Raw genomic sequence first — 20,029 nt, 5'->3', positions numbered from 1 at the left:
GGTCAGAAGTTCTTTGAAGTATCTTAGTTTTGTTTCTAGTGTGGCTTGACAGGTGATATCCCTTCTCTAAACCTCAGCTTTCTCAGCAGTAACATGAGGTTCATCCTAAGGGAGTTTCCTCAAGGTTGTAAGAAATAACTAATTAAGGGGTTCCGTGGCATTTTGCAAATACCAGGTACTTTGGCAATGCTGAGAACTGATACTGGTGAGCAATAACAGAAGGTGTAAATGAGTTGTTCACAGGCCTGGCTGCACATGCGACAGTCCCGGGAAGCTCCATACAAATAGCGGTGCCCAGGAGTTAATGTCCAAGCTGCTATGTTATTAAAATATCCGTCAGGTGATTCTAATGCACAAAAGATCGAAAACATGGCTTACAACAAACAAATGGCTGTTGATAATAGGTGGGGATGAAAGAAAAAACAGGTTGAGGTAAGATGATAAAAGTATGAGAATGAGAGGAAAATAAAAATAGAGTAAAAGATGAAATGGTTTAGTGGAAAGGAAGTGACTGACAGGCAATAAAAGACCAAAGAAATAAGAAATAAAAACATATGTAGTTTATTAGTTTAAGCATGGCCTGCATGACACAGGTAGAAAATTCCCCTCATCATGTCTGTGCAAGGTGCACTTGCAATAGCCTTTGCATAATTGGGAAAAGGCTGGTTGGGAGGAGAGAAAACATAAAGATAGCTGGATGCAGAAAATGCGATGAGAACCAAGGACATAGTCCCTGTTTTTCTGTGACTATAGGAGAGTAGTGGGGACATTTTTCTCTTCTCTCAGTGGTGAGAGAGGGAAGCAGGGACACCTGGACATATACCTGAGGATCTAGTGACTGGTCTGGAGAGAGCTCACACACAGGATGGACCTCGTCTCCTCCAATAAGAGGCTTGATCAAGGTGGTTTGTTCCCACAGAGCATAGCACTCAGCTGGGCCTCTGCTGAGTGCAAGCCCCAAACCTGCTGCAGCAGGAACTTTCTCCAGAAACATGGCTGCAAAGGGAAGTAACACAACTATAGCTAATGGATCAAAACAATGTGTTTTGGAGATACAGCCTGGAGGGTTTATGAAAGCATTCAGCCACCATATCATCCCAGGAGAGGTAGTGAGTAGCATTCAGAGAAGAGTGGATAGGTAGATCAATGAAATGTAAGAAGGCAAGGCAAATGGCAGAGAATCCTAGAAGGCCATGTTGAGTGGTAAAAGCTGGGGAGGGGAAGGTTCTTTCAATAATAACAGAGAAGCTGTTAGAAAAGGCTGAGAGCAAGCTGGTATTTAAAAAATAACAAAAGAAATACAAGAGTGGAAGAAGGTTATAAAGAAAGCATGAGGAAATAAGGACCTGGTTTTAAAAGGCTAGGGAAGTGGTTCTAAAAACTTTGGCATGCATTAGGATCAGCCTAGAAACTTGTTGAAATGTATATTCCAAAAATTCTGGTTTAGAGGTCTGGGATGGAGCCTAGAAGTCACGTTTAAGAGATGCGAAGATGAGACACATGGTGGCTGTGTGTAGAATGAACTTTAAGAAATAATGGCCTGGAGACAGTCAGTTTTTCATACCAGTGTCCTTCTCTACCTTGCTTGTGTGTTTAGAGAGGATCAGGATTCTTTTGTCCTAATGCCAGGTGCACTTAGGTGTGCATAAATCATTCACAGCACTGGTGATGGGATATGGAGAGAAGGAGACTTCAGAGGCAGTCCAAGCTTAGTCACTGCCCATCCCTTCCCACCAAGCTTAAAAACAAAGTCTTGGTTCCCACTTAGTAGACTAGACAGAGTGTATATAATACAAAAACTGAGAATAGAAAAAGGTTTTCTAGTCAACTCATCATTGTTATCCTAAGTATTTAGTGTTATGAATGACAACTTTGTGGGAAAAGTCACTATTCCTTGCAAAGGGCAATGACTAGAACTGGGAACATATTTTACTTTGGGGATGATCTTCATTTCATGTTTCAGAATGTGGATGTTTTATGTGCTAGAAACCACCAGTTCAAGAGTGTGAGGGGGCGGGGAGTATGGGGGGGTTAGTAGGAGTAGGAAAACATCACTTCTTGAGGGAAGAGTTTCTTGAAGAAAAATAGAAGTGATCCTCTTAAAAGGGAAAGAAATCTGCAAGTTAAGAGGAGAGAGAGGTGGTGGCCCTTATACTGCAGGCAGATCATCTGAGAGGAGGAATTCCTTCAGGGGAAGGGTTGCTTCTCCCTTTGGACAAGGCCAATGGCGACTTAGGGTGAAGTCACACCCAGCAAAACCCACCAGTGGAGTGCTGTTCCCAAGGGAGGGGCTCTGTCTGGGGAGGAGGGGTGCCATGGCCAAGGGAGGGGGACTGTTCCTGAAAACCTGTGCCATTATGTGATTGATCTTGGTCTAAGTCTGACTCCCTTTTCAGGCATCTTCAAAGCCTTTGGAGGGTAGAAACATAGTCCTGTATCTTGGAAACAGAAATAGGGATTGAAAATGAGAAGGAAAACAAAAGTCTAATCCAAAGAAAAGGCGGGGGGAGTGCTCCTCTGCACGTGCCTGCTGCCTGCCCTGTCTGCCTCAGCCCCTCTGCCTCCTGGAGACTGCTGGGCCTCTGTGAAAACGGTGTCCACTGTGGCAGCCCCAGTCGTGCCTCCCCTCAGCTTACCCAGGATCCAGGTGTGAGCCCAACTTTAGCCCAACCCAACCCCACCTTCACGAAAGAGCCCACCCTCCACCCTCCTTCCCCAGGCAGAAGCCTCCTCTCCTGTAATCCTACCACAGAACACACTGTGAACACAGCCCCTCCCAGGGCAGTTTACAGGGGCAGCCACCAGGTGCACACCTATGTTAGCTGCTAGGAGGGACTTCTGAGGTCAGGCAGGAGCCTCTTTGAGACTGGAGCAGGACTGAGCCAAGGTTCACAGAGGTTACTGCAGAGGTGCTTCCCTGGGGACTCGAAAGGCCTCCCTCACCCAGCACAGTGTCCTTCAACATTTGAAATGGTGGACTCATCCTGCTGTTGGAAGAAGTGGACATGCCTTTTTCCTTCTGTTTTCCTCTGAGGACGAAAGAAGAGGGTGGGTGTTGGAGGTATCAGAGGATAATGTCAATGGAAAAGTGATAAACCGTGAGGCGAATTCTCAGTAGTGTTGAGCAGCTCACTGCGCAGACCACTTCATTAGGAAGGCTGTGTGAAGGGAGGGACAGGGGATTTTTTTCCTGAATCACCTTCCCATCACTGTGCCTCCAGACTCACATTTAAGTTATTATAATAACAGGATCTAGCTTACCTGCACTCTCCAAATTACCCTCATTCCATTGGTCTCACACAAAGATGGAAATAGACACTGTATTGTGCTTCTGTTTAGCTCTCCCCAATAACTAATACACAGACTATAATACACGCTGCAAATATCAAGTGTTATGTCAATGCTAAGTTGTAATAATAATAACCCTGCAGAAATATAGCAGAAGGAATTTCCATGAGCAATTTAAGGAAAATTGCTATTTCAGTAGTGGTAGAGGTGTTACCGAAACACAGATGGATTATGGCCCGTTAGTCCCGTACGAGGCTATCTAGCAGGAGACTGGCCATGTGGAAAGCATCCTATGATGCTTCCAGCTCTGAGCCTGGACATTGGCAGGCACCTGAGCAACTGACCACAGCCCAAGGAACCATGCCTTCACCTTGTCATCTGATGGATGGCGCTGCACCGTCCTCAGTCCATTCAGACCTGGGGGCAGACCTCTGTGGGTGTAGGGCACAAAAGCAGAGCATAGGTGAGCTCAGGTGGATAGGTAGGCACTCTTTGTGGTGGTCCTTCATGAGTTCTAAGAACAGCATGAGTCTCTAGACACAGCTCTCTGAGTGGAAACTTACTAATGACTGAGGCTCAGGGGCTCAACAATTAGTGGCTATCAGTGTATGTGGCCACTTCATAGGAGAGAGACGCAGGACAGAAGAAGGGATCCCTGAGTAGTTTGAATCAGCCTCAAGACAGCCAATGGGAGAGTTTAACCTTCATGTGGATCATTTCCAAATTTCTTCTGCAGAAATGTGTATTTATTTTAAAAAGGGCCCACCCTGTCTGCTTTCAGAGCAGAACCTCTCTCCAGCAGAACACTCCCCCAAGCAGAGGCAGGAATGGAGTATTTTCCCTCTTTAGGAACAAGTCAGATACCTCAGAAGTGTCCTAGTTTCCTCCCCTCTGGAGCCACAGCATTTACCTGTACTAGGCCAACCAGGTGCATTGCTCAGGTGTCTGAGAGCATGGGTTCTGGAGTCACACTTGCTAAGCAGAAACCCTACACTCCAACCGGTATAAATCTCTGCAATCCTGTGTCTCTCAAATTCACTTTCATCACCTGGAAAATAGAAATAGTGATTATATTTTCTAGATTATGTTTTTGTGATGATGAAAGGTAATTGTGGAAATATATCACATTGCCTGACACATAAAAGTTATTAGCTCTTACTGCACTATTGCTATTACTACTGCAACTCTTGCTTCTGCTATTTGGGGAAAACAGAGTAGTGACTTTCTCCTCTTCACTCCCTAAGGAGGTACCCAAGCCATTAGGACTGGTCTGTGATGGGACTACCTTAGAGTTGCAGAGCTTGGAGCTGGGGTCAAGTAATGAAACAAGAATGACAAGCCAAGCATATAGTTCCTCCAAAAGTATTTGTCCAGATAAGCCAGCCAGAACCCCAATTCAGGAGCCAGGTGATAGAATGAGCAGTGGTCTTGGCAACATCAGCACTGGTAACCTGGAGGAATCAAATTCTCAGGCTTAAGCCCAGACATACCGTATTGTTCAGTCCAGAAATAGGTGCTGCAGCAGCCTATCAGGAGACTCTTCTGTGGGCCAGTGAACACTGGGTCAGAGTAACACCAGCTGTTTTATAAATAAGTCCCAAATCTTCAGTGGCTTAACAAAAATGTTTACTTCTTGGGCACAGAAGACTCCAGCTCTGAGCAGGTGAGCAGACATTCTTATTCTCTGGGCACCTATCCTCCATACACGGATACAGAGACCCAGGCCCATTCCAGCCATAGCAGGAGAATGAGGGATTTTACACTCCATCAGTGAAAACTAGTCATGTGGCAATGCTGAGGCACGCACCTCTCAGGAACAGCACTGCACCAGGCACAGAAAAGCGCAAAGTGGAGTACCCCATGTATACAGACCTCATGGAGTCTAGATCAGAGTACCTGGAGACCCCAAGCACCACAAGGGAGAGTCAGGATGCAGGAAGCTTGGATTCTGGAGAGTCTCTAAGTCAGCAGGCCACTGGGGGTAGAAGGCGAGCAGATACCATGGGGATACTTTGAGGCCTCAGACCCATCCAGTCATCCAGAGTTCTGGACCTGCCAGCACAACCCCCTCTCTGGGCAGCAACCGATGAACAACGCTCGAAAAGGACATTCCTTGCACGCAGGAAAGAAGTGTATGTTCAGCAGCATTCTCCTGGCTTCCCAGGAGGACATCTGCCAAAGTGGAGGGAGAATATTAAACAGAGATCCCCGAAGACACAAGGACAAACTGTTCTTGAGAAATCCTGATATTGTTAGAAACAATATGTTAAAGTGTTTTATTATTTAGTTATCCCTTGCCTGAGCATGAAAATGATATTAACATACTATTAACTTACTGGGACATAAGCGAAAATAACTTACATTTTTCATATAGTGCTAATTATTTTTCTGAGGCTGGCTCAGGCTGGCAAAAGAGAGCTTTCAAGGCTTTCACCAGATTATTTACTTAAAGAAGTTAAGCATGCCATTATCTGTTTCCATGGAAACACAAGTAATACAGGAAACAGAGGAGAAGGTCACTTTGACCATAATTAACATAAAAAATAATGGTTTATACAGCAGCTAGGAAACAGGACAGTGAGGTGATGCAACACCTTCAAACCCTTTCTTCAGCAGTGTGACTTAATCTTTGGGTCAATTTTCACACTAGCTTCGCTTTGGTAATTTTAGTAGTCTAGTACTAAGTTTTAAAGTGGAACTTAACCTTGTTTAGCAAAGCTTTTCCAGTGTTATTATTTCATTTTTGATCCAATGAGAACATTCCAGTAACATTTTTTCTAAGGTCCTGAACAAGCGTGAGCCAATGAGTGCCCTGGTGCGAGCCACAGCTCCTCGCCTGCGCCTTCTCAACAGGCGGAGAATGCACGAATGATAATCCAGAGCATCACTAGGTTTGGTGCCTTTAAAATCACCAAAGGAGATTTAGTTATGTTCAGAATAGTTTACATTTAAAGTGTCTGATTGTATTCTTGTTTTACATTGAAAATCGGCAATCCACATGTGGTAGCTCTTAGCTAAATATTCCACTTATTGGAACACAGTACACTCCTTTGGGATTCTTACAAAAAGATGAATACTGTAGTTTATTTTTAATCCTTCCCTTGATTACGCATTTTTCAAAACCATTTAATTTAATACAGTGTCCAAGAAAGAACTAAAGAGGAAAAATGAAAGAATTGACCTTTTAAGGTTTCTGAAATTTTAATACACAAAGAAATTATATTAAGTTACAAATTATTAGGATTCCATTTGTGTTAGAGCTCCAGTCCGAGGAACATAATGTAGCTTCTTCCAGGAAGCCTCTTCTGAAGGTGGACTCAGTGCTGGCTGCAACATGATGCTGGGTAGTGTTTACAAACAGGTGGCTTGAAGTTAAGTGGAGTCGATATACAATTTCTCACCCTTTAGAAAAGAACCACTCTGCTGCCACCTGAAGAACCACATTTCTTTCTCAAATATCTAGCTTGAAATCATTTAATCAGGAATGTAAATCAGGTATATGCTCCAATTATAAAAACATTGATGGGATTGGCTGTGGTGTTGGATTTGGGAGGTGGGGGTGGGGTGAATGGAGCTACTGGGTTGTTTTTTTTTTTAAATATATAATGATACCACATTTCTATTCCAGAAACACAAACCACATTGTATCCTACTTGTCAGGAACAGTGGTCACTTGGCTTAGCCAAGAATAAGAACTCTCGGCAGTGCCATGTCACAGGCTTATAAGAGAACTAAAATAATGGATGGTGTGCTTTCCTATATGTATTTGAGTTCAGATAATTTATTTAAATAATGTTGCTGGCACATGCTTTATAGCTGTTTACATTTTGCTACATGAATTTCAGCGTATCTTGCAGACTATGCAATTCATTTGGAAAATGTAATTTTCATCCCTGCATACTAATCGATTTCTTCACAAACACCTGCTATCAGTTATGATAATAAAAATGCCAGTCTGAACTGAGAAAGGACTGAACAGAGCTTCCAAAGGAAATGACTTAAGTGTCTTTGAATGCTACTAAATGTAGTAATGTGCCTATGTGGTGCCAACACTTTTTTCATCATTTGCATTTTCTATAATTTTGCCCTATTACAACATGATGCCTCATAACCATTTCCTTATGGATTATAAGCTGAATTGTCAGGAGTTGGGGTCCCATGGCATGGACAAGATCTAAAGTTGGGCTGTACGGTGTCAGAAAACACTAGCTCATTCCTGATATACCCTGAATCATTTCTGATTTTCTACATCCCTAAATACTGTAAAATTGGCTGCTCCTTAGTTTTACATCCACATATACACCAAATAAAATTTCCCTTATTTATTCCCTTTAGCCACCAGTTTATTCCACACACCAGTGCCAGACTAATTTTCCTAAATCAGCAATTTCCTCGTGTCCTTCCAGCACCCAAGCACCTTCAGTGGTTCTCAATTGGTCGCTCCATTGAGCCCAACTCTGCATTTTAACTTCTGAGCCTCCATCCTCTGTCATCACTTGACATAGTTCACCTGTCTCTTCTGCTTCCAGACAAACTCTGTTCTTTTTGGTCAAGCTTCCCCTGCTTCCTGCCCCAAATTTTCTCTCTTCAAGTCTCATCTCTGGACTTTTGCTTTTTTTTTGTCCTTCCCCAGTTCTTGGATTTCATACTTTGAAGACCACTTTGATTATTCCAGTCTGTATTTTTCTCTTCTCTGAACTCCTGTAGAATGATTTTCTTGTCCTATACTTTGACACTGCTGCTTGTTTAGTCATTTAACCAACTTTTATTGAGTACTTACTATATGCCAGGCAGCAAGCTGTCTTCTCTTCCTTTGAATGTATTAGTTTCCTTCAAATATGTCAGTCTCTATTATAATTTAAGCTCCTTGAGTCAAGAGACATATTTTGTCTCCTTTTCTGATCCAAGATGCTCAGGCAGGTTTGGGCACAGAGTACATACACAGTAAATGCCTGTTGACTAATTGATCTGTAATGATTTGGGTAGGGAATTTTCTGATTAATTGCATGTTCTATTTGATTAGTATTTTAGTGTTTATTATACATGGATTATTATTGTGAAAAATGGAATACCATAAAACACTCACCTGTAAAACTGTTATTAACATAAATTGATGTTTGATATTTGAGGACAGACTCCACCAGGGTGTCCCCACATCCCAGTGCACATCTGCCTTCCTCATACTGTAAAGTGTGGATGGAACATGTACAAGGCTGCCCAGGACCGGGCCCTCTGCTTGGGATTGGGGTGGTGGCAGAGAGGAGCACGAACTCAGCACCCGGGCTGAGGTCCACTCCCTGCCCTGACACACGGGAGCTTACTTCTGTGAAGAAGTTACTGATAACAAGTTTTTAAAATTTGCTTTCACTTCCCTCTTGCTTCCAAAAGTAGAGAATGAATTTTCTGTGGCAGGGAGAAAAAAATGTGTAAAACTGGTGGTATAGGAGAGGGGAAGAATTAAAGACTGGCTCTGAACAGTCTGGTAAGAACTAAGCATGTCTGGATGGGCACAGTAACCCAGTGACTAAGAGCTAGCAGCCTGAGTGTAAAGACTATGCTGCTCACTTTGTGGGATCTGGCAAATTCTCTGCCTTTTCTGTGCCTTGATATCCTCATCTGTAGAGGGGATAAAGCAGTTTGGTAGGGGGTAGTTATAACGTGAGTTAGTGAATATGAAGCTCTTTGCCCAATGTCCATTCTGTGCTGAGTGCCCAGCTAGCAATTATTTATATTGGAGAGACCACAAAGCAATCAGCTGGCATGTGGGGAAGGGGTAGCCCATCCTTAATTTCCTTTTATCATTCACTCTTCTTTCTTACTCAGTTTCAGTTATTTCTGAAGCCTTGAGATGTGTAAGACCCTGAGTGAACTGTCTCAGTCTCTCAGTAAGATGCCAATGGGACTGAGGTCTGAATCTACATATAGAGAACTTTAGGTTTCAGGAAGGAGTATTAGAGTAACCACTAAGCCTTACAAAGAAAGGGTGTTTTAATCTGTTAGTGAAACAGATGGAACTAGGTTACCATTCTAAAAGGAGTCAGAGAAAAATAATTTGTGCCATTTGTCCCAGCAGTAGAGCGGGGAAGGGGTACATATAAATTCTGCCCTCCCCTGGGCTACTGCCACACAACCTCTGGAGCTGATTGTGTGCAAGAAGGTGACTCTCCAAGGAGCTAAGCAGCCCTGCAGTAAGGGAGAGGATAGCAGTGTGGCAGATGGGATGGCTGCCCAGAATGCTGAATGCTGCCATTACTGAGCTACACATACTGATTTCCAAGAGAGTGCCTTTGCTGGGGGAGAGGTCAAGACACACACACAAAACACATTCACATGTGAGACAAGACAAATAAAATACATGAAAATTGCAAAAGAAATTATGCTTACCCACTACACAGAGCCCTGGTGTAAGGCGTTTGTTTTACTTCTAAGGTGATACGAAATGTTAAGAATTTGGGTGAGACTCCCTTTCCCCAAGAAGACCACTCAGTCTCAACAGGGAGTGACTCCCTAGAACTCAATTGTGTTTATCCCCCAGCCCTGGCTGCTCAAGCCTATGCTCTGAAAGAAGAGAACGACAGTCTCCGTTGGCAGCTGGATGCCTACAGGAATGAGGTGGAGCTGCTGAAACAAGAAAAGGAACAGCTTTTCCGAACAGAAGAGAACCTCACCAAGGACCAGCAGCTCCAGTTCCTGCAGCAGACCATGCAAGGCATGCAGCAGGTATGGGCCAGGGTTTGGTGGGGTTTCGTTTGAAAGGGATGGCTGTATTCAGTGGGAGGGAAATGATGGCCATTTGCAGGATAAGTGAAGGAGAAGAAATGATGACAGAAAAGCTAAGTTGCTAGGACAGGAAAGTGCTGATGACTGTTTGTGGGAGGGTAGAACCTGGAGAAAACCCAGGCTGAAGAAATATGTTGGAGAAATGTACCCTTGAGGTAGGAAATACAGGAAGAAGATCTAGGCAGTGAAAAGGTTTGTGTATGAAATTTACCCTTACAGCCAATGGTCAGGACATTCGGATCACGACACAAGTACTTTGTAATCTTACAACTTTTAAATGAAAAGCATGCCGACTGATTTTACAAAAGCATGACAAGTTTTTTATTCCAAGACCAAAGAAAACATAAGCTGTATTATTTTTACTTCTTCTGGATTATCTTAGGATCTGGTCAGGATCCATGAACACAATACATACTTAAGAAATGTTTGCTGATGGGTTGGATGAAGCACTAGAATTTGGGTAACAGGCAACTTTAGAAATAAGCCAGTATCTGTGCTTTAGTTAAAGAATGACAGACGTCAGTCCTACACACTCAAGTTAAAGATGTGTATTTCCAGCAATTACTAGAAGGAGGCAGAGGCTCTGTGTGGGCTTCTGAAGAAGGGAAACACGGACTGTGTGAAATGAGTTGAAGGGAGGGCAACCCTGAGCCCTGGCTGTGGTGGGGTCCACATCAAAGATTCATAGCTGCATTTATATCTGAAAACATCCATTGATACCTGATATACTTAGGGTGTTTGGGCCTTTGAGTTATTGTAGACTAATGCAGCATAAATTATCATCATACATGGATATTTTTTATGCCTCTGAATATGTAAATCTAATCACTCTTTTCTGGCAAAAACAAATATTGTTTGTATTTAAATAAGGGAAATGTAAGGAGATAATGGGAAATTAAATATATAATGAGTAATATTTTTTAAAATTCATTCATATTGACTGCTATCCAAGATCAGGAGCATGACTTACCTACAAAACTGTCTTAATGACTAGAGGTGGCTGCTACAGAAACACTCCCCCAGCAGGGGAAGATAATTGAGAAAAAGGAATATGAAAAAGAAGTGTAGATTAGGATATAAAGAAGTTAATGACCAAGTCACAGAAATTGTCTTAAACATCTCCCTCCATTTTAAAGCAATTTTTGAATCTTGTCTTTGAGTCCTGACTGGTTGATGTTCACAGAGTGTTAAATCAGTGAGATTCAGAGGTAAGAGCCCACCAGGAAATGTCATTACAGTCTTTGCACACATCCTTATGCTTGGAAATTGGCGTAACAGGTGCTATGTGAGGCTCCCAGGGTTATCCAGGTGCCCCAACACTGGATGTGTGCTGACACCCTTGCCAGAAGGGAAGTCTGTTGGTTTCCAGAAAGACCATGATGCCAGACCTAGCCCACAGGCCACTAGTCACACTTCCCACAACCAGCCTCTTTTCTGGAGGGAAAACTATCCTAGTTGCTTTAAAAGTTAATAAAAATCTTTTTTTTTATTTTTTTTAATTTTAATCATTGTTCAAGTACATTTTTCTCCCCCCTACTCCCATTACAGCCCACCCACCCAACCCTCCGCCCTCCCCCCAATTACCCCCCACCCCTAGTTTTTGTCCATGTGTCCTCCAAATTTGTTCCTGTAAACCCTACCCATTCCCCCCTGAAATTCCCTCTTCTCTCCCCTCTGGTCACTGTCAGACTATCCCCTATTTCAGTGTCTTTGGTTGTATTTTGCTAGTTTTTTTTTGTTTTGTTTTGTTGTTTAGATTCCTGTTAAAGGTGATATCATGTGGTATTTGTCTTTCACTGCCTGGCTTGTTTCACTTAGCATAATGCTTTCCAGCTCCATCCATGCTGTTGCATAGGGTAGGAGCTCCTTCTTTCTTTCTGCTGCATAGAATTCCATTGTGTAAATGTACCATAGTTTTTTGATCCATTCATTTACTGATGGGCATCTAGGTTGCTTCCAGCACCTAGCTATTGTAAATTGTGCTGCTATGAACATTGGGATGCATAGGTTCTTTTGAATTGGTGTTTTAGTATTCTTAGGATAGAATCCCAGCAGTGGAATTGCCGGGTCAAAAGGCAGATCCATTTTTAGTTTTCTGAGGAAGTTCCAAACTGCTTTCCATAGTGGTTGTACCAGTCTGCAGTCCCACCAACAGTGCACTAGGGACCCCCTTTCTCCGCAGCCTCTCTAACACTTGTTTGTTGCTTTGTTTATGATGGCCATTCTGACTGATGTAAAGTGGTATCTCATTGTGGTTTTAATCTGCATCTCTCTGATGGCTAGCGATATTGAGCATCGTTTCATGTGTCTTTGGATCTTCTGTATGTCCTCCTTGGAGAAGTGTCTGTTCAAGTCCTTTGCCCATTTTTTAATTGGGTTACTTGTCTTCTTAGAGTGGAGTCATGTAAGTTCTTTATATATTTGGAGATTAAACCCTTGTCTGAGGTATCATTGGCAAATATGTTTTCCCATACAGTTGGTTCTCTTTTTATTTTGATACTGTTTTCTTTAGCTGTGCAAAAGCTTTTAATTTTGATGAGGTCCCATTTGTTTATTCTTTCCTTTATGACCCTTGCTCTAGGAGACAAGTCAGTAAAAAAGTTTCTGCGTGAAATATCTGAGATTTTCCTACCTACGTTCTCTTCTAGGACTTTAATGGTGTCACGTTTTATATTTAAGTCTTTTATCCACCTTGAATCTATTCTTGTATATGGTGTAAGTTGGTGTTCATTTTTTGTATGTAGCTGTCCAGTTAATAAAAATCTTTAAGGTAGTGAAGATTCAAGTCTGAGAAAAGTCAGAGGAGATAAGGGTGAGCTCATCAGTCAGGGAAATGCCTGTTGGGGCTCAACACCTAGCAGCGCCAGCAGCCAAGGGCTGAGTCCACCTGGGGGCAATGAGATAAGCCACCACCCACACATAGCCCCTTCAAGGAGGTACTCATTTACTGCAGAATCTCATCAGCAGGAAGCTTATTTTTTGTATGGTCTCTTGTTTGTTTGAGGGGGTTGCTTTGGTTTTTGTCTGGGTTGGTTTGATTTAAACAACAGAAATTGACTGTGTCACAGTTCTGGGAGCTACAAGTCCAAGATCAAAATGTGGGCAGACTTGATTCCCTGAGGGCTGGGAAGGAGAATGTATTTCTGAGGTTCTGCCCTCGTTTGTGGTGGTCAGCTGGTGATCCTTGTCCTTCCTTGGCTTATAGACATATCACTGCTTTCTGCCTTCTTCACATAGTGTTCTATGTGTGTCCAATTTTTATTTTTTACAAGGACACAATTTGTATAGGATTAAGGGATCCACACATCTAGTATGACCTCAGCTTAACAAATGACATCTGCAATGACTCTCATTTCAAACAAGGTGACATTCTGAGGTACAGGGGTTTAGAACTTCACCATATAAATTTGGGATGAGGGAGACATAGTTCAATCAGTAATAGGCATATAGTCAATAGTCAGAATACATATGTCGAATAGAGTAGTGAATGGACAAAGGCACAGAAGCAAGAACTAGCAGGGTGTCTGTGAAGAGCTTTGGGCTATTTGGGATTCTAGGTTCATAAACAGCCAGGTAGGGAGTGGTAAGAGCTGACACTCTGTAGGTTGCACATGTAGACCCTCCTTGGCACATGGGAAGCACTAACCTAGCGGTAGTGAATGTGATTTTAATTTTTACTGGTTGTTAGGTGGATGCAAGGCAATCTCTGTGGCAACCCATCTTTAATATGGTTTTAAAATATGGGTGTTTTTTAAGAATTGTATTTCTCCGTTGACATGACTTTGAATAAATTTCCACAGCTTGCTCGTTTGAGCCCCAAAGCAAAGAATTCTCCTTACTTTGAAATCTACTCGCAATCTGTCCACCATCTACTTTTTCAATTAGAAAATCATGGTCTCATGGGAAAGTCAAGAGGTAGAGGAGGGCTTTGCCCCCCACATGTCATTGTTTTAGCAATCCATTTGTGGGAAATTATTTCTGTAATAAACAAAAGAAAATAAAGAGTTTCCACAGCCTTAGAACTAGCATACAATTTTTAGAGTTGCTTTAAGTTTAGCCAAAAAATTTCTAACTTTTCTTCTTTTAATCTCTTAAGCATATGTTTACTGACATCACAGGGTTTCTTGTAAGTTCATGAAGAAAACATGATGGGTAAGGTTCTTAAAAATGAAAAGCCCTTAGGTGACATTGTCTGGTTGTTTCTTGGTCTGCCCCTACATTACATGTGAGTCATAATTTAATATTAGAGGTTTCAATACTAGTTTGCAGCCATGGTAACACAGTAGCCTTTCCTGACTTAAACTAACAACAAAGTTAACCTGTCTTTGCCACAGGGATAGTGAGGTTGTTGGCTTTTGTGCCTATCTTTAGGTGTACTATGGAAAATAACACATATTTTAAACTCTTATTTATCTTCAGATTACCACCCTGGATTGGGTAGTCTTACACTTATTGAGGTAAAAAAAAAATACCATATAAATACTCTTTTAGGGGTACAGTTCTATGAATTTTGACAACTTCACATGCTCATATATTTATATAACCACCACTACCTCAGTCAATGTATAAAACAGTTCCATCATCACAAAAAATTCCCTTATGTCACTTTTTAGTTAACCTCACTCCCAGCAACTACTGATTTGTTTTCTACCTCTGTGGTTTTGGCTTTTGCAAAATGTCAGATAAGTGGAACCATACAGTATGCAACAGTTTGAGTCTGGCTTCTCTCACTTAGCATAATAAATTTGAGATTCATCCATATTGCTGTATAAGATCACTCTTTTTCACACTGAGTAGTATTCCATTGTAAGGAAGAGCCATAATTTGTTTAGCTAGTCATCAGTTCATAGACATTTGGGTGATTTCCTGTTTGGGGCAAATATGAATAAATTTGCTGTAAATACTCAGATGATTTTTGTTTGGACATAATTTTTTATTTCACTTGGGTAAATACCTAGGGGGAAGATTGCTGGATTGTCTGGTAAGTGTGGTTAACTTTTGAAGAAACTGATGAACTGTTTTCCAAAATGTCTGGACCATTGTGCATTCCCATGGGACTGCATGAGAATTTCAGTTGTCCTATGTCCCTGTCAGTCAGCACTTGATATGGCCAATTTGTTTTGTTTTCTTGTGTATTTTTTAGCCACTACAATAAATGTACAGTGGTGTCTCATTATGGTTTTAACCACACCTAAATTTAGACAATATTTGTAGTTTCATTCTTGAGGTCAATATGTCATATTTTAAAATAACCAACTTAAGATCAGAGTTCTTTTTAAAAATATGTATTTATTGCTTTTTAGAGAGAGAGGGAGAAAAACAATGATGTGAGAGAGAAGCATTTATTGGTTGCCTCCCACACATGCCCACCCTCCCCCCAGGGATTGAACCTGCAACCTAGGTATGTCTCCTGACCAAGGATCGAACCCACAGCCTTTTGGTGGATGGAGCCATTCTGTAACCAACTGAGCCCCCTGGCCAGGAAAGAATCAGAATTCTTTTTGAAGCTGTATATAAATCATATTGACAGAATTGATAAATATTCAAAAAAACAGGATACCATTATAAACTGCTGATCATAAAACTACATGTGACTAACAAAGATTGGTATGTCAGATGACTTTCTCATGAATACTTTAAGTTAAAGCTTTTAAATAGTATAAACAAATGTTGTCTAAGGACCAGCTGTCTTAGGCCAGTAAACCATTGGCCCACGTAGAGAAGTGGCTTGACATTTGTGAAGACCAGGCATATCAGCTGTCTGACAACTTCCAGCAAAGGAAGATCAGACAATTTGGGGGGGGAGGCAGATTATGATCAATACCATTTTAGAAATTAAAATTGAGAGTAACCCCATCTAGTTTTATCAAATGTTGGTCAGTAATTGGTCTTTGAGATATAATTAATAAATAAATGCAAATGTGTTGTGTCCTGGCCCATGTGGTTCAGTTGGTGGGAGCATAGTCCCATACCTGAAAGGTCTTGGGTAAAATTCCTGGTCAGGGTACATACCTAGGTTACTGGTTCAATTCTAAGTCAGGGCACGTGTGGGAGGCAACCGGCAGATGTTTCTCCTTCATATCAATATTTCTCTCTCTCCCTCTCTTCCTCTCCCTCTCCCTCGCTTTCTAAAAACAATGAGAATAATGTCTTCAAGTAAGGCTTAAAAAAAGAGAGATAAAGAAAAGAAAGTGCATTGAAATTGAACATTAGTAAGTACATCTGACCACTTACATTAAGCATCTCTTCTAAAATCTCCATTACATTACTCAATTGCTTAGTAAATAATTAGACATAGTACATAGTTTGCACTCCCCTGCTGTTTGAAATTCATATGTGATGAAGTCTGATGTGTAAATGTCAAAATCAGGATAATTATGGCAGCAGGAGCCGTACTGAAGGTGATGAATGTGGCTGTGGTGGTAAAGGGGACTCTGATAATGGTGACTGTGGTGGCAATGAAGGCTATAGTGGTAAAGGTGCTGGTGGTGAAGGTGGCTGTGGTGGGTACGGTGGTGTTTTTGATCATTAAAATATTTTGGGACAGACAGGTAAAATGGACATATCCAAGAAAAGCTTATTTATTCTTACTTTTTATTTTTTAACTTTATTTATATTCAGAGAGAGGGGGAAAGGAGGAAGAAAGTGAGGGAGAGGAAAATTGATGTGCCAGCTGCCTCTTGCACACCCCCAACCAGAGACCTAGTCTACAACCCAGGCATGTGCCCTAACCAGGAATGGAACCTGAGAACCTTTGGTTTGTAGGATGATGCCCAACCCACTGAGCCACACCAATCAGGACATATCCAAGTAAATTTTAGAGAATTCTTTTTGTATCTGATAAAAAAAGGGTGCCCCTTAAAAATTGTGAAAATCTTTAAAATCCCAGCAGGCCCACTGCTCCCAGCAGACATCAAAAGGTAATGTTACAGCCCTGGCCTGGGTGGGGCTCCATTGGTTGGAGCATTGTCCCAGTGCTGAAAGGTTGCTGGTTCAATTCCTGATTAGGGCACATACCTAGGTTGTGGGTTCAATCCCCAGGTGAAGCAGCCAATCAAAGTTTCTCTTTCACATTGATTTTTCTTCCTTTCTATTCCTCTCTTTCTAAAAGCAATGAAATAATAGGCTGATTCTCTGCCCATTATTCTTTTTCTCTTATTATCGGTTAAAACTTTATCTTTTATCCTTTCCACTGAAGTTTCTATTAACAATCACATTATTTTATTTGCAAATGTCATTTTTGTTCTTTATTATCTCTTCATGAAATCCTATCCTTATTTTTTGGTTGCATTATCTTCTCAAGTCTTTTTGAGAATACTAATCAGAATTTTTAAAAATTCTCTTTGTTCCTGAATCATTTCTGTGTATTCCAAGATTGGTTGTTTGGTTTTTGTATCTCAGTCTGTCTCTCATACTACAAGTTTCTTCTCATGTGAGGGGATGCTTGGTAGTCTGTTTGTATTTCAGAATGAAAGGCTCAGTTTACTTTCCAAAGACGCTGTGTGGTTTCACTCATTATTGAGTCCAGGTCTCCCCCTTCCCACACAGTCTCCCTCCCATGCATGACAACTGACTGGCAGACTTCATTTTCAGGAAAGCTTGAGATCCCACAAATGTCAAAATCTGTCCTACAGGAGGAACTCCCTAGAACTCGCTTCCCTTTCTCTGTTTTTTAAAGTTTATTTTTGACAGACATTTTAACTGACTCCCTGGAGAAAGGAAAAACAAAAACCAAACACCCATGGACTATGTCTGACACTTGAACAAAAACCCATTTCAGGAGCTTTTAACTTTAATGCAGCCCTTGAATGAACTCTGATTGGCATGTGGGCCAGTGAAAGGGTCAGGGGAAGAGTATTACAAGTTACTCTGGCTGGACTTCCAGTCAAGATGATGGCATAGGTAAACATGGTTCACTTCCTCACACAACCACATCAAAATTACAACTAAATTATAGAACAACCATCACTCAGAACTGTCAGAAATTGAGTTGAATAGAAGTCTGACAACTACAGAATTAAAGAAACCAATCCATCCAGACTGGTAGGAGGGGTAGAGATGTGGAACAGGCTGGTCCCATGTCCATGTGTGGTAGATAAAAATTTGGGAAGGAGATCTTTGGAGCAAGGATCCCAGCCCCACACCAGGCCCTGTAGCACAGGGTTCCAGTGCCAGGAAGATAAGTCTCCATATCTTCTGGCTACAGGGATTAAGTCAGTGAAAGAAACTGCTGACATTCCTCTTAAAGAACCCACACACAGACTTACTCAAATTCATTCCCTCTGAGGTCCAGGATGAGGGTAGCAGCTTGCAAGGCACTAGTGGTACACAGGGAAGAACTGAAATGAGAGCTGGGGAACAGTGTTCTCCCAGATACAAAAGCAGGCAAAAGCCATTGTCCTATTTCTGAACCCTCCCCCCACAGAGCTACAGAACCAGCAACTGGTACCATGTCTAAGACCCCATCAACCTGACTGACACTGTTTGCCTACTCTGGAGATCCCCTGAGACTTCATCCCACCCAACTTACAGCTTTTAACAGTGGCTTTCCTATATGGATGGCTGGTCTTGGCTCATGCTTCCCAACTTCCTAAATCCTTTCAAGTAAGCAACGGCCTGCCTCAGTGAGCCCCTAGGACCTGTACCTCTTGCTAAGTGATCCCAGGCATGGTACTAGCAGTAGCCAGCCTAGATTCACAGCTTGGCTTTGCCTGGGAATCTCCAAGCCCAACACAAGTAGCAGCCATCTCAGATTGTTTTCCAACTCAGGCAGGGTACTCCCAGGGAAAAAAAAAAACAAGTAGGTAGGGGCTGACCTTGGCCTGCACCACCTGGGGAAACCCAAGGGCCTGTTCACCCAGTAGACAGCTACAAACCAATCAGAGCACCACCACCCTGCCCCTACACATCTGATCCTCCACAGAGGGTGGAGGTTGGTGGTCAGTGTTCACATCCAATCCTTGCAGCTGACTGGCCTGGGTAAATCCCTCCCATTCATCTGCTAACAGCAACCAAGGCTCAACTACAAGAGAAGGGTTCACTCAGTCCACATGTAGGACACACCTCAAGTACCCAGATTCAATGATAGGAGAGGCTGTGCCACTGAAACCTATAGTCCATCTACTATATTAGATTATGCTACCAAAACAGGGAGTTTCTATGCTCTACCTAATGCATAGAAACAAACACAGGGAGGCTACCAAAATGAGGAGTCAAAGAAACATGGCCCAAATGAAAGAACAGATCAAAACTCCAGAAAAAGAGCTAAATGAAATGGAAATAAGGAATCTATCAGATGCAGAACTCAAAACACTAATTATAAGGATGCTCAAAGAACTTAGTGAGGACCTCAATAGTATAAAAAAGATCCAGTCAGAAATGAACACTGCACTCATTGAAATAAACAATAATTTATAGGGAGAAAACAGTAGAGTGGATGAAGCTGAGAATTAAATCAATGATACGGAACATAAGGAAACAAAAAAACAATCCATCAGAACAACAGAGAAAAAAGAATCCCCCCAAATGAGGATACTATAAGGATCCTCTGGGACAATTTCAAGCATTCCAGTATTTGCCCATAGGAGTGCCAGAAGGAGAAGAGAAAGAGCAAGAGATTGGAAATTGATTTGAAAAAATAATGAAGAAAACTTATCTAATTTGGTGAAGGAAATAGACATGCATGTCTAGGAAACACAAAGAGTTCCAAACAAGATGGATACAAAGAAGCCCACTCCAAAACACATCATAATTAAAATACAAAGGTTGCCTTGGCTGGTGTGGCTTAGTGGATCGAGTGCCAACCTGCAAGCCAAAGGGTGGCCAGTTCGACTCCCAGCCAGGGCACATGCCTGGGTTCCAGGCCAGGTGCCCAGTAAGGGGCGCACAACCATACACTGATGTTTCCCTCCCTTTCTTTCTCCCTCCTTTAGAAAAAAGAAAAGCCAAAGGTTACAGATAA

At 42.0% G+C, this 20,029-nt stretch overlaps 1 protein-coding gene across 1 annotated transcript in view; it reads left to right on the top strand.

Annotated features, from left to right (window-relative positions):
• ENOX1 (ecto-NOX disulfide-thiol exchanger 1) overlaps positions 1-20,029 on the top strand; it is a 282,243-nt gene that overhangs the window by 159,467 nt on the left and 102,747 nt on the right. Inside the window, exon 10 of the mRNA XM_028526797.2 lies at positions 9,824-10,008. Within this exon, the coding sequence (XP_028382598.2) occupies positions 9,824-10,008 (185 nt within the window). The remainder of the gene's footprint in view (positions 1-9,823; positions 10,009-20,029) is intronic.

This window comes from Phyllostomus discolor, chromosome 11 (assembly GCF_004126475.2).
Source record: "Phyllostomus discolor isolate MPI-MPIP mPhyDis1 chromosome 11, mPhyDis1.pri.v3, whole genome shotgun sequence".
Lineage (NCBI taxonomy): Eukaryota > Metazoa > Chordata > Mammalia > Chiroptera > Phyllostomidae > Phyllostomus > Phyllostomus discolor.
This window is presented reverse-complemented; position numbering and strand designations above follow the sequence as displayed.